The sequence below is a fragment of the Neovison vison genome, chromosome 3, assembly GCF_020171115.1.
Source record: "Neovison vison isolate M4711 chromosome 3, ASM_NN_V1, whole genome shotgun sequence".
Lineage (NCBI taxonomy): Eukaryota > Metazoa > Chordata > Mammalia > Carnivora > Mustelidae > Neogale > Neogale vison.
The window spans coordinates 80,040,395-80,056,399 of record NC_058093.1 but is presented as its reverse complement, the minus strand read 5'-3'; the positions used below and the strand labels follow the sequence as shown (position 1 = coordinate 80,056,399).

Here is a 16,005-nt window from a genome sequence, read left to right as displayed (position 1 = left end):
ACATGTAATTTAAATTACATTAATTTAAATTCCAGTTAATTAATTAACTGGAATATTTAAATTCCAGTTAATTAACATGTAGTGTAATACTGGTTTCAGGAGTAGAACATAGTGTTCATTACTTACATATAAATACCCTGTACTTGCACAATTTTTAAAAATAAATTAAAATAATTTTAATCCCAGAGGGTAATTGAGAGATATCACATTATTTAATAAGAATTTAATTAGCATATATTATTTTATTTGTAAATCCAGGCTATTACTATTAAATCTTCTATATTCTTTTCAAAAAGGTACCTATTTTCACCTTAAATTTCATAAAGCTATTCACCTTTATATCTTTTGTGTAAATTACCTGATGTTTAGCTATTAGCTCAACCATTTCTTTTGCTATTCAACACAATGACTAAAGAAAATAGCATACATTGAAAATTATTAAATACTATGAAGTGCACTATTATCCTGATTTCTTCATGATATATTAATTTATTCAATTCAATTAATATATTGAAAACATGGTTGAGAAGGATATTAGCTAAGTCCACTAAATTGTCTCACAAACCTAAACCTAGAACTCGATATTTTGCTGCTGATAACATGAAGTTTTACATTTTCATCAGTTCTGTAGATGTTAGACTCTATTAAAACTTAAGACTATGTCCTCTAAATTCTAACTAAACTTTTTCTAATTTTATTTCAATGAATGAATGCATCTCTGCTTTCTAAAGGATCTATTTGGGGGTGAGATGGGATGAAGGAGGAGTGTTGGGCAGAGAACCAAATAAGGAAGGAGAGCAGAGTCTTACTTCTCATGTCAAATATGAGTGGGTGACATCCAAGCGTTCTTCTGGAACAAGTTCACTGGAACCAGCAAGATGTATTTTATCCTAGAACAGTGAGATTCATCTGGGAGCTCTTAGAAAAGCTAGATTACTGAACCCTACCCATAGATATTAAAAGAAGTCCAGGATGTTGTCTTTTCTAAATCTTCAGGTGATAGTTATGATCATCTGGTTTGAAATCTGTATACCAGAGAACATTTTTCCTGCATAGAATAAACTAGATAATTCACTCATAGATTATACATAGATGCTGAATGTTATGATCAATTTCGTGGCTTATTTTTCGTGGGACCTCCTAAAGCACCTAAACTCAGTATTATTTCTTTGGCATCCTTCATGTTCTATCTGAAAAACACAAGGCCATGTGGTAGCTGTGGAAGGGTGGAGGACAAGCCTTCTTTAAGATATCAATAATGACAAAAAATAAAAATAGGTTTGACTATGTGCCAGACACTGAAGTAGAGAATTTCCTTATGTTATTTACTCCTTACAATAATCCTGTTCACAGGTACCCATCTTAAAGCATTTCAGCAGTAATTACATATGATTTATATAATGTGTTTAAAATAACATCTGGTATATAGCAGGGACTAAATGAATTGTAATTTTGTTATTTATAGAATAAAAAACAGAAACTAAGAGAAGATAAATGGTTGGCCCAGGTTACACTGCCAGAATTCAAACTTCGGTCTTGTTCCAGAGGCTGAACACCTTTCACTGTAAAAAATTAGGATGGGGAATGATGAGAAGCAAAGAAGGGAGGGGAACCCTGTCAAAAAATTCTCTAGATATAAAACCAAAATACTCATGCCCTTGAAAAAATTTTGCCAATTCCACAGTTGTCTTAACTCTAGTCAGATTTCTCAGCTAAAAATAACAAAAATTAACTCATTAAATGAAGCATAAAATACACTTATTGGAAGAGTGTTAGGTAGCTGACAGATTCAAAGGTGACCTTGTTGAATGAGGCTTGTTGAGGAACCAAAACTGGCAATACTTGGACAAAATTCTGCCACTAAAATAATCTGTTTGGAAGAATGCAGCTGGCTCATCAGCCCCAGGAACTTTCCACTGACAAGGCTTGGCTCATACATGGCCATTGGATGCTCACTGTGGCCCCTTCTCCTCTTAACTGTACGCAGCTGCCTCAGATGACCTACCTCCATGTGGTCCTGTGCCTTTGCATCATGCTGCCTCTGAATATCCTTTCTTCCATCATGCAGCTAAATTCAAACTGCCAAATGGTGAGGAAAAGAATAACTACATTCCTTTCGTCACTGGATATTACAGGGTTTAGTGTTTAGTTGAAAAAATAGCCAAGTATTATATTAATGGTATCATCTGTGCATAGCATTCCAGCAGGAATCTACAAATCCAAAAATAATGCAGGACTTCAGCCAGGACACAGAATGGGAAATCTTTTCAGACTGATTCCTGTCACTGTGGAGATTCCTATACTTAATGGATGGTCGTATACATTATCATCCAAATCAGAGAGTGAAAGGCGGTACCATTACTAAACATTCCAGGACAACGATCTTAACTAAGATTATCCCAGGCAAACCTGGATGTACCATCATCCAACTGGTATACCTTTGTATGTTAGCTTACACTTTTAACTGCCTAAGAATAATGACCTTTCTTTACCATTCTTTTTCCCCCCTCCCTTCCTTGTTCCCTCCTCTATTTCTACCTCCCTTCTCTCTCTCTCTATTTATTTATTTTTAAATTCTTAGGATTGTGCTTCTCTCTTTCTCTCTCTGTATATGTGTGTATATATGTGTATATATATATACACATTATATATATGTCTATATACATACACATTATATATACACATATATTTATTTATTTTTGATTCTTAGGATTGTGGTCATCCAATGGAAACTTGGTCATTGAGTTACTTCAGATTTTCCAGAATATTAGCACAGTTATTTTCAGATATCTGATATTATAACCAGTGGTTGAGGTTGGGGGGATGAGTTCTTAATTACTTTTCAAATAAATAATTTTTGATCACTGGATCTGGTCAAAACTGTTAGTAGAATTCTGTGTACTTCCTAAGAAACAAATATTCAGTCAGGCTAAATAAAGTATCCTCTCTGCTTTTCCAGACAAGGGTGGATGTGTAGCAAGAGGGGAGGTGAGAGAAAGAGAGAGAGAGAGAATGATTTTGATATGTGTGTGCACATCTATTTTGCCTGTGTCCATGAATAGATACCATACTTATTTTATGTAGGGTGCTGAAAGAAAAGAGAAAAGGATCTTTCATAACCTATAGTTTCAACAGTTGATAAGATTCTTAGTGAGTCAAGATAGTTGTCATGTTTAGTGCCTGGGAGGTGAATAATTACTGATTATAACACATGTGATTTGAATTGATACAGAGAGATTTAACATTATAAGTAAACAATATGCTTGGTTTCCAATTTTTTTCTTACGTCATCAAATTATGTTTAGAACTATGTTAGACACTGTACAAAGAGGAGCAAATTGTTTTATTAGTATTGTTATTACTATTACTACTACTACTATTATTTACTTCAAAACCCTTTACCATGGAATTATATGGTAATAGATTGTCTTACATGTTGCTTTCCAGTAGAGCAATATGTAACATGCTACATCTGAAATTTTATTAGTATCATTCTACCTGAAAAATAGTCTCTTGAGTTTCTGAGTAGCAGCATATATCATAGTATGAACTCCTCTAAATCCTGATCCATTAAAAACTATATCTGTCATGTTGTATCAATAATTTCACAGTGATTAGCAACAAATAGAACAGTTTGTGTTTACTTTATTCAATCTGCACAGTTTCTCTAAAATGTAATCCCAATTTGTATGGAGGAAATTCCATTAAATTTTAATAAAACTCAGAAATTTGAGTCTCAGACATTTTTTGACTTTTTTTCTATAATGTGAGCTATGGCAATCATGCAATAGAGTTATATTTCACAACTTCATTATTCTTTATTTAATGTTTTAGCTATTCTTGTGTTAACAAATAATGGGCCATCCATTCCACCTTTATTTTGCTTAATAATGTAGTCCATGAAAATACACATCAAATTTAATTATAAATTAACTGTCATTAAAATAAATTGGGCATTAAGATTCATAAAGCAACTTGAAGATACTTAGACGAACCCAGAACCATCAACTTCAGTAATGAAAACAGACACAGTTACAGCCAAAAATGATAGTCTAGTAAGGTATACTTGGACACCAACCTCATGTCAGTTCCATTTTGCTATATACACCACATGTGACTAAGGCAGAAAATATTTACATGGTGAAATATAAAATAAAGTTTACAGCAAATACATCATAGATATGTCACATGTTTATACTGCCTGGTCAGTGAAATTTTAAAGTGACTTTTAGTTAATAAAACTGTACTAACTATATTTGACCAATCTATTAATCCATGATTATTTACTATACCTGTCTATGTAAAAATAAGAGGAAATGCTATGCCGCCCCCTGGTGTAAGTATTAATGTTGTAACACTAGAACAGCAGTGATCTAAGACCTTGCAAGGGAATCCGAGCTTTGGAAATCATTACTGAAGAGAGTTCAAAGAAATTCTAAGCTTTCCTAAAGAGTCATTTTCCTAGGAGTACAGGGTACAGTTCCATGAATTTTACAAGCCAAAAGGATGGCTGATATCTGAAGATTTTCATAGGATTTTAGTTCATCTTCTAGAATAGTCAAGCCCCAAACCATACTTAAGGAAAGAGATTTTATGAATCTTGGAATGGCAGTAAGTGTGCAAGAGGTATCATGGGAAAATCGAGAAAAAAAGGAAATACTGATATTGTTCAATACCAAAAGTGTCCAAATTATGTATATTTATATATTGAATTTAATGAGATTCTAATACAGATCTGAATGTTCCAGTATGAAATACTGTTGATAGCTACCACCATTTATTTAAAGTTTATTATATGTCAAAACTTTGTTAATTACTTTTCATTTAATTTGCAACATGTTTTCTAGGTAGGTATTTTTATCCTCCCCACTAAACACAATATAATTGATAGAGAGATGAACTTGACCAAAGTCACAAAGCCAGTGACTAGCTGTGCTAGACTTCTCAGGTATAACCAATTATCTCTTTTTCTTACTACCATAACACTGATTTTATTGGGATAAATGGTGTGCCCAGTTTAATTAATCATTTTTTTTTAAATCATGTTTTCATCCTTCCCACACTTAGTAGTGGTTCTATAGCATAGTTCCATCAAAAGAGAGGTAAGCAAACAATGTTGGGTAGATCTTCTTTAAAAAAAAAATTCAAATTTTTGTCCTTCCTCCTTTACTCCTTGCTGCTCTAGATTAGACTATAAATGTGATGGCTGGAGCAGTAACCACTTTAGACCTGTAGGAAAAATACAAATAAAATCAAAGTCTTTGGTTTTAATCTTATTAACCCACTTAATGTCAAAAAAAGATCTACTTAGATATTTTTATTATATTAAAAAATTAAAACAGAAGTATTTAGGTACAGAGCTAATATTTGGGGTTTGGTTACAAATGGCTTTACTCACTACATCCAGATACAGAGGTATATCTAGGATTTGAGCTCAGATCATCTGGTTATAAAGTGTTTGTGCTTTCCATTACTATTTAAATATGACAGTGAGTATTTTGATGAAGACATAAAGACATATTACTGGATGTAAGACATAATCCTGGAGTGAAAACAGTTATTCTCTTCCCTAGCATGAAGGTACTTTGTCTCCCTAGCATGAAGGTACTTTTTCTCATTTCAAGGAGAGGTGATATCAAGTTTTGAAAGATAACCTTACAATAATTCCACTGACACTCCCTCAAAGACTACTGGACTATATTATTTGAGATGTTTTCATTAAATAAAGAAACTATCCATATTTTATCCCATCTTCCTGTCCTTGACCAGTTGTAGGAAAAATAATTCAGTACAAATCTCTAATCATTAAATCCATTCCTTCTCTGCAACTGATTGCCCAAAACTCTCCTACTTTACATAGTCCATCTATGTGCTTGACAACTCCTGGGCTCTAGACCTCTTCCAAAGTCTCTCTAAATTTGCTCGCACTACATAGAATTCTTTTATTTTTATTTTTATTGTGTTATGTTAGTTACCATACAATACACTATTAGTTTCTGATGTAGTGTTCCAAGATTCACTGTTTACATATAACACCCACTGCTACGTAGAATTCTATAGGTGTTTCCTATCTGAAGGACACAAACAAGGCAATTTAAATGGGTTAATCTTTGAATTATTATTAATACATTAACTATTTTTTTATTGTTATTATTTTCTTAAATTTTGAGAGAAAGGTGAAAGCAAGGGTGGGGGCTGGGGAGAGGCAGAGGGAGAGGAAGAGAGAGAATCCCAAGTGGTCTCTACACTCAGTGCCGAGCCTGAAGCAGGGCTCTATCTTACCACCCTGAAATCATGACCTGGGCCGAAACCAAACCAGATGCTTAACCAAATGAGCTACCCAGGTGCTTCTGAATTATTGTTAATACTTTAAAACCCAGTTGCTGAATATGGGAGGAAATCTACACAGTAGGGCTAACCATGCCCCTCTGCTGTAACACTTCAGAAGGGATTAGGAGAAAGCTCTGAGGCTCAAAGGATGGCCATGCATAATTCAGTCTCACAGAAAAAGTCAAAAATAAGCCCAAGAACTCTGGGTGCTTCTCTCAGAACACCTACCTCTCTGTCAGCCTCCACCACTTCACTCCTGCCATGAACTGCACTGCGATTATCAAAACCAATTTTATCCTACTCTCTATCCTCAATGGCATCAGTTCCACAAGAAGTCCAGAATTTCCAAGTTCTTCATTCTCTGGACTTTAATCTCCATGTGATTCTGTTATGCCCTCTTTTATGATACATTTCTCTGTATTTCCACATGTCCTAAAACACTTGGATTGTGCCTTCTTGAACTCTGAAATGTTTGGAATCAATGAAATCTCTATAGCTTTAGACTTTCCATTGAAGTTTCTCTTCATCTTTTTGTTCCAACTGAACTGTCTCTCTTGGAAAAATTCCCCTGTATCTCTCTCAAGAGAGATATTTTATCTCCCTAAATCCTCATATTAATGTGCCAGTGCAGGAAATATGTTTCCTTGTTCCACCTTGATAATTCTTGACCATTCTCCTTCCCTCCTTCATCCCTGAAAAGTCACCAGCTTTGAATCTCATTTGCTTGAAATCATCCTTGCTGATAGCCTTACCTCCCACCTGTTCACAACCATCTACTCTCTTGTCATATCTGAGAAAGAAAAAAGCAGTCCTTGGGAACTGTCACCAAGGAGCTTATCTGGATCTAAGAGTAAAGTGTGGTTTTCTCTTATCAAACACCAAGAGTTTCACAGACCACTAACAGCAGACAAGTTTGTCTATATGCATGATGGAACAGAAGAAAAAAAAAAAAAAAAGACCACTGAGCAATCATCTTTGAGGACAAACAAATACAAAAACACTATTTTTGTTACCAAACATCCTCATCTGCCAGCCAACAGGAGCAAAAACTGTGGGTTTTTGTTGTTGTTGGTTTGTTTTGTTGTTTTTTTCTTGTTGTTGTTCTTTTTTGCCAACTACAGCTTTAGCTCCACTCTATTCTTGGCCTCCTAGAAGAAGTACTGAGATAAACCACCATAGAACGGGCCCATCTTTCTCATAGTATCCAGAATAAAAAAGTGATTTAATCAACTTTCTACAGAATCATTTTACCCAATCTCAAATCCTATAAACTGAGTCCTTATTCCCACTTCACGAGATGCACCATGGTTCCCCATGGTGTGCAGTTTACCTTGTTCCAGCAAGTGCCAGAGTGTCCAACATGGTTCAGCTATGTTTCTAGTTGGTTTTGGCTGGTGGCATTGACAACATTCTGTGTATTTTTATGGAAACATTTTTGTTTTGTAAAACTTAAGCCTTTCATTTTACACAGCCATCTTTTAAAGATTATTTTCTTATGTTAAACTACCAGAGTATACACTCTCAATATAGTTTAAAATATTTTCTCATTTAAAGATAGCCTAACTCTCTTCAAATACAAAAATGCACGTGTGACTATCTGCTGAAGCTGAACAGATAAGAATAGCATATTTTACATATTTATAAAAGTTTTTTGTGGGGAGGTAAGGGAATTGATGGAAGATAGATAGATTGTAATCCAGGCAAAGATTTAAAAGAAAGTTATATATATTTTTTTTATAAAATAACAGAAACATTCCAGAATAACATCAATCAATTTTCAACCTAAATAGTTTAATAATGTCAAGTTCACCCATTTCCAATTAAATCCAAATATGATTTATGGTTCAAATATTGAGTCATCTTATAAAAGAGATATAATAAACTGATCTTTAGTATATCATTCAAGGTTCTCTAGATAAACAGAACTAGTAGGAGAGATAGGTAGAAAGGTAGATAAATGGATAGATAGATGATAGACAGGCAGATAGATAGATAGATTTTATATGTTAAGGAATTAGGAAATGACTTTGTGATTATGGGGTTTGTGGGGCTTCTGTAGAACAGTCCAGGAGGCTGGAAACTGAAGGCAGGATTTGCTGCTTCAGTCTTGAGACAGAACTTCTTCTCCAGGAAATCTCAGTTTTTGCTCTAAAAGCCTTTCAACTGATTGCATGAGACCCACACACTTTGGTTTAGGGTAATCTTTTCTACTTAAAGTCAGTGGATTGTAGACATTGACCACATCTACAAGATACCGTCACAGCAACAAGATTAGTGTTTGATTAAAATATTATCTACTACTCTGGTTGGCAACAAAAAGCTAGCTATGAAACACAGCAAAGCTCATTTTGCTAAAGCTCTTTAAGAAAAAAAAAGTTTTATTTTAATTTGAATATGGCATTGTCATTATAAGCATTGAATTCATTTAAGGTTCTTATATCTAGAAAAGTATGTAACTTTCCTCTAACGGTGTCACACCATTGTGAAAGAGTCCAGACTACTATATCAGGTAATAGATTTTGTTTACTTTGAAAACTAGGATTAATTTTAATTATTTATTACCTCATTTTATCTTATACTGTGATAGAAAGTGTACTGTAATATATTTATAAAATTAATGAAAACTTGCCAGTTGAAAACACCATCATACTATAGTATATGATAAATATTTCCTCAGAGCCAAAGAATAATTTAGAATGAAATAAAACCAATCAAATGGTTTCAGCTACAATTCTTAGAAAGAAAAATTAAGAAAATTATATATCTTATATTTTATAGTTAGCAATTTAAAAAGTGATATACGTAATTTCTTCATGAATATTGACTGCAGTACACCATAGATTAAAATTGCTATGTTTTTGTCCATCTGGAAAGATTACTCAAACTCCTAATATAAAGCCATTGCCTAAAATAGTAATATCTCAGTTAAACAGTGTCACTGGAGGAAATTATTTCTACTTTGAATTAGTACAATTATTAAAAATATTATTTCCCTTGTGCATAATACTTCTAAAAAACTTTTTCCAAATATGTTACATTAACTGAGCATGTTTATTAAAAGTGTAAATTAAAGAATAAAATTATATTCATATTAATTTTTAAAAGGACCAAAACCAAGAAATTACTGAAAATACCTGTAGCCTGAGCAGACATTTTCAATTTTAAAATGCATCACTATCAAATCACACATTTCTTTATTATGATAGTATGCCTAGAGGTATGATCTAGAGAATACTTTTAAGCAGTTCAACCAATATATGGCAAACAGATACTATAAAAATATGAATATGCCAAAACTTTTTTGAAGACTATCGTACAACAAATGGCACATACAGAATGGTGAAAATGTTTCTGTCTCCCTATATGTAAAATTTGGCTCTCAGACTCTCAGGTAGGAAATTCAAGTACCTTCGTTGGTCAATAAGGTAATGTAAGTAAGTGAAAAACCTAAATCACTGTAAAGAGCAGTGTAGACAGTAGCAACCTGCATTCTTCTTTGAATGGTGTTTAAAGCCAAATATTTTAAAACATAGGACATCCTAAACAAACTACTTCTACGCCCTGAATTTGGCCCTGAATACAACCATATGGAACCTTGGATTAGGTGGTCTCAAGGCTCTTATTGATCTGTGTTTTCAGTAAAAATGTAACTATTATCAATAACCTCATGAGAAACTAGACGTGATGACAAGCTATCATGTCACTATTTGAATTTCAGCTATCAAAAGTAATTTAATTAATATTTACTGTGCTAACAAACGTATGTCAGCTTTATGGTTATTACTTGACAACATTTGCCTTAAAAAGTTGCTTACATTTTTGAACAGGTCATAACAACAATAATTCACTTAAGTTATTCTCCTTACTTAAAAAATATATTCTGAAAATGCACATTTGTAGACTTTTGCCAGAATAAAAGATAAGTATAGCAAAGAATATATGACACATTAAGTTCAGAAAAAGGAGACACAAGATGGTCTTTGATACTGAATACATAATAGTTTAGAAGAAATTTGGAAGAATATATAATGGACTGATTATGAGAATGAGTTTATAAAGGGGGAAAGTTTGGGTATTTATTAAGATATCAACCTAATCCACCCTCACCCCTAACCTTCCTTGAGGATATTAATCTAACAATGATAATTTTTCATCAACATTAATTCAACAACTGGTCTCTTTAGTCTTATGTACAATCTTAAATATGCCACATAAATTGGTTTCAATGAGTGGAGAAACCTTTTAAATTACATTCTGTATGAGATATAGAAATTTGCAAGGAAATGACATGAATAATAATGTCAGATAATGATAATTAGAACAAAAGGCCATATAACATATTTCAAAGACTTAGTGAGTTCCTGTATACACAAAGGAAAAAAATCCAGAATTTTTTCATTCTTTTCTAAATGAATACATATGGAAACGTCCTGAGTGACAAGAAACCTGAAAACATGTCAAAATAAGTGAGTATTTTTTCAGCACATTCGAAAATGAACAGGAGTGTACATGAATACATGTTAATGAATAATACTTAACACATAATTCCTAGCACAGAGTTTGTGGTGCCTAGAGTAGTGCTTTGTATTTGAAGCATCTCAATAAATCTAAATGAACTACATAACAAATATGTTGAAAACTGATTAACAAATCAATACTTCTTTTCTTCCCAACTCTGGTACTTAATATATTGGAAAATGAGGGAAGTCTAAATAAACAGGGCTTAGGCCAAACAGAAATTATTGATGTTTGCATATTGGAGGATGAGACTTAAAACATTTGAATTCAAATTATCCTGTGAATCTGTTTCTCTATACCTGAAGGCAAGTGGAAAAATAGAGTGCCTTCAAAAACAGATAACACCAATACCATCTCTTTATCAATCCAGATAGTAACATACCAGTTTCTATGGAATCCCTAATTTAGTATCTAAATTATAAAAGAAATATGTCTGAAATTAGGAAATTGGGATTATAATACTGACTTACTGTATGACCTCAAAATCACCACTCAATTTTTTTTAATTCCATAGTCTGTAAAATAGACCTCATATTCTTATGAGATATAAAAATGCTAACAAAACATAATGAACAAATTAGGAATGGTTTCTAAGTTTCCAAATGCCATATTAAAAGTGATCAAATGTATATTTAAATTGTGTTAAATATATAAGTATTTTATATGAAAGGTTTTTAAATATATAATTAGGATAAAGAAATTTTGCAGCTCAGTTGACAAAACATACATATAACAAAATGTTCTCATCCAATAAACAATTTTATACACAATGGTTATATCTGAGGGATAATCTAAGGAAAAAGAATGAGGCTACATGGACAGTAAACTTTATTCATTGTCACTAAACCATATAACTTATTGAGACATATTCTGGAGCATTCATAAAATATTAGCCTATCTCTTATTCCATGGAATTAAAGCTATATCACAGATATGATGCTATTAAAACAGAAATCATGACAAGTAGAGTGACATTTCTCCTTACTTGTAAGACACTACAAAATGATGATGCATATATTTTCAGTTAAAATTGTCAAGAGGAATTATTAAAAGCTCAGAAATAAGGTCAAGATTAACAACAGGCTTAATCTTTAAGTATCTTTGTAAAATTGTATGTGTGAGGGATATAATACGACCTATAGAAAGACTGTACAGTTTGATAATCTCCTCAGTATAAGTAGCGGGATTACATTCTGGATTTTAAGGCTAAGCAATTAATCAATGTCACTGAAGCCTGAGGTAACTTTTTTCTATAAGTAACTTCTAATTCATGAAAGAACACTGTATTAACAGTTATAAGCTATGTTAAATTCTTCATTAACTTTTGGCAGATTATAAATCCTTTAAAAGTATAAACTAAAAAATTGTGCAGAATATCCATTAGTTACCCAGTAATTGAAAATAACTGGAATTTCAATGGAAAAATCAAAGTACTTTTTCTCTGACTGGTTTTAAGCTGTGCTTTCCTGAAATAAGAATAAACACTTGAAATATTATTAAAATTCTTTTGACTTAATACTCACATCAAAATGCAAAAGTGTGATGATTTTTTTTAAAGGCAAAATTAAAAACATGTCAAAATCAATAGGCAACAAAGTAAAGAGGGTCTCATAATTTTTACCTTCTGAAACTAGGATTAAAGAGTAATAACCACATATTCTTACTTGAAAATGTTCAAAATATAGTATATGTACATTTTTAAGATAATATTCGTGTTTCTTCTTAAAGTTCCTAATCCTGAGAGGTTTCAGCTTCAGTTTCTGTTTTCAGCTTATAGTGCATTTTAGCTTCTGCTAAATTTTCATAGCATCCTATGTTTTGTGACGAATACATTATTAGGTAAGTCTAGATAGTTATTTAACTAAGAACATTTATGAATATGTTTAGATCTCTTCTGCTATACTTAAAGACAGGCATTACTCTCATTCTCCTTAATAACAAAATCATCAAAAGACATATAGAAAATAAATATATGACATATATTACATTGTAAAGTAATAGTTTTAAATACAGTTGGACCATGTATGAAAATCTGTGTAATTTTATTAAGTGTAAATCTCTTAAATGGGAAATACAAACTTGGACAGTTTATAAACACAGTCTAGAAGGATAAGCTATTAAGTTACTGTCTGCCCTTTTTCTATAACTAAAAGAAATATGATAAAAGCTATTTCTAACCCTTCTTCCTCCAGTTTTTTGCTCCAATATTTGCCCATATTTAGATTTATTCATCTCATTTAATAGTTGCTTTTTAACACATATTTTAATCCCAAACTTACACGGGCAAATCTAGTTTAAGTACTGAGTGATAAAGAACTGATTGACTCAAAACCCACAACAAACAAATCTGCATAAGTAAACTGAACCACTGTTAGAAACCTAAGGTTGATTTAAGAGTATGTCTGAAGTTAGGAAATTGGGATTATAATATTGACTTACTGTATGACCTCAAAATCACCACTCAATTTTTAAAAAATTCCATAGTCTGTAAAATAGACCTAATATTCTTATGAGATATAAAATTGAGATATTTATGAGATATAAAACTTGCCAGAATTTTCACAAGTTCTGTTTTGGCAACTTTTTTTCCCTATATACACTACTATGTTTATCTTTTTTTCTTTTTCTTCTACTTACAGGATCATTGTAACTATAGAGATCTTGTTGAGTAAATTTGCCTTTTCCACAAGTAAAACGATTAAAAAAACAAACCAGTGCATATTTTCTTAAATTGAAGAGTTCCCCCCACCAAAATATTTATTTTCCCACACAGCTGAGTTCTTCAAGAAAATAATTAGAACCAAAACAATTTTAGTAATCCTCATAGCCTTTGCTTACTGCTCTGCATAATACTCCAGTAAGAAAGACCACAAAAGAGTATTTTCACTTTCTTTTGTTCAACACCAATCTTATCCACAACAATAAAAGCAACAAACTAACCCTGACTGTTTGCATCTTAGATAAATTGAGAGGAGGATTCCAAAAGATTCCAGGGGAAAAGAAAAATTAGATGTTTATCAATGCCAGAATTCATTTAAAACTTCAGAAGAGAATTTTTCATTTTTGTAAAACATCACATCACTTTTTAAAAAAATATGTAGAATCATATTTCAAAATATGGACTTCATCTGTCCTTAAACTTCTACTCTATCTAGTCAGGCTCAGTAACCACTCTGTAAAACGGGGGGGGGGGTGCTCAGACTTTAGTGATATATATATATATTATATATAATATATATATTATTTATATATATATATATATATAAATTTGCATATTACCACCTTATTCTAGCTCTACTCTCCTTGCAGTACTTAAACTTAATGAGCTTTTCCTCTACTTTTTTTTTTCTTTTTTGAAGTGTACACTTCTCAAGAGTCAGTTTCACAAGGAGGTTTTGTAACTAAGAGGGGTTTTGTTAGAAAAAGTAAGAGCTATTACCCTGCACCATCTCAATGCTCAGCACATCCTCCCCCACCAATCAGGAGTGCTCTTTCGACTGAGATGCTGAAAGATGAAGCTCCGTGGTCCAGTGAGAACCTCCCAGCAACTGCATGGGTTCTATTTGTCTAGCATACTTCCTAGTGGCTCTGATTGTGACAGAACGCTCGCTCTTCACATTTATCTCTAACCTCTTTTGAGTGAGTAGCTTAAAGTGGGCGACAAGGGGTTCTGGAGTCACTCAGTCAAGCTTAGTACTGGCAACTTCTCACTAGAGAAGTTTGCTGCCAGTCCTTCAGGAGACAACCAAAACGCGAACTCCTTCTGAGACCATCACTCAATCCCGCCACCTAACTCCGCGCCACCAGTCACATGGCTCCCTGCTTCCATCGGAGACACCCACATCCTCATTCACCTTCAGCCTTCTAAGCTAAAAGATGTTAGAGGGTCACTTGGGGTGAGCGTGCTTTTATTTTGTTTCTTAAGAAAAGGTCCTGTTGACACAATCTGCTTCCAATAAGGAGACATGGTGGTAATCTCCAGCATTATGGGGTGAGGTCTTGAGAGTCCAGAGCATTGTCGAAGTGTCCACCAAAACCACGGATCACAGCTTCCTTAAGATTACAGCCTTGTTCTACATCTAATTCTCACCCCACGCCCACAAGATAGATAAATTGATATATTATAAACCAAATTGAGACGCAACACCTCCAAAATTTCACACTAACCTCAATCCTCCAAATGCCCTCTTTAGGGAAGGCGGGGGGGGGTGGGGGAGAAAGAGAGAGGGGGAGAGAGAGAGAGAGAAAGAAACAGAGCTATTACCAGAGTTTTGTTCCCGTTCTTGCTGAGAGGGCCCCGGAAAACTCCCTTGATGTTGCGAAAGTGTCCGTTGCTGAGATGCGTGGAGCTGATGACAATGTAGTAACACTCCATGGGGCAGCCGCCGCCTCCTCCACCGCAGCCGCCGCTTCCATGCACCTCGCGCCCGCAGCCGCAGCGCGCCGGAGCCCGGGCAGGGTGGGCTGGGGACCCGCCGCGAGGGCGAACCGCCGCCTCTCCCGCACGCCTCGGGGAGACAGGCTCGCTACACCCCTCTGCCGTGCGCGCCGAGGCTCCTCCGCCTCCGCATGCTCTCGGCGCTCTCGCTCTCAGTCTCCGTTTCTCTTCCGATTTGCCCTGGGGCGACGCGCCCCGCGGGAGGTTCCCGGGCTGGGAGGGGCCGGCCCGGCGGCAGGACCCGGCGGGACTCAGTGCCGGCGCGGCGGCCGAGCGGAGCCGGGCAGCGGGAGCCGCCCGAGCGGCAGCGGCGGCGGCGGCGGCGGCAGCAGCATCCCCCGCGCTCGGCGCCCGCTCTCGGAGTTGCCGCTGCTGGCAGGCATGAGTGTTATTATAGTGAGCGGCGTTGCCGGTCCATTGCACTGAGCCAATGGCAGGGAGCCACTGGGCTGATACTGAGAGCTGTCAGAGGAGTACATCTGTCACCCGCTGCCTTCCCCCGCCCTCCCCCGCCGCCGCCAGGACCCACGGCCGCGACGGTCCGGGCGCGAGTGGGAGCGCCCAGCGAGCGGGACGCCCCCCGCGCAGCGCCGCGGCCGCCGAGGGCCAGGGACGCGACAGCCACCGCGGGCGGGAGGCAGAGCGACCCCGACTGAGAAGTGGGAGACTCCTCTAAGGTGGGGGCGGAGGGGAACAAGAAGAGACGCAGATTTCTTGCC

General features: G+C 35.2%; 1 protein-coding gene across 1 annotated transcript in view; it reads right to left on the bottom strand.

Annotated features, from left to right (window-relative positions):
- Positions 1-15,223, bottom strand: part of ZNF804A (zinc finger protein 804A) — a 281,801-nt gene extending 266,578 nt beyond the window's left edge. Inside the window, exon 1 of the mRNA XM_044242498.1 lies at positions 15,113-15,223. Coding sequence (XP_044098433.1) covers positions 15,113-15,223 — 111 coding nt within the window. The remainder of the gene's footprint in view (positions 1-15,112) is intronic.
- Positions 15,224-16,005: the final 782 nt, after the last annotated feature.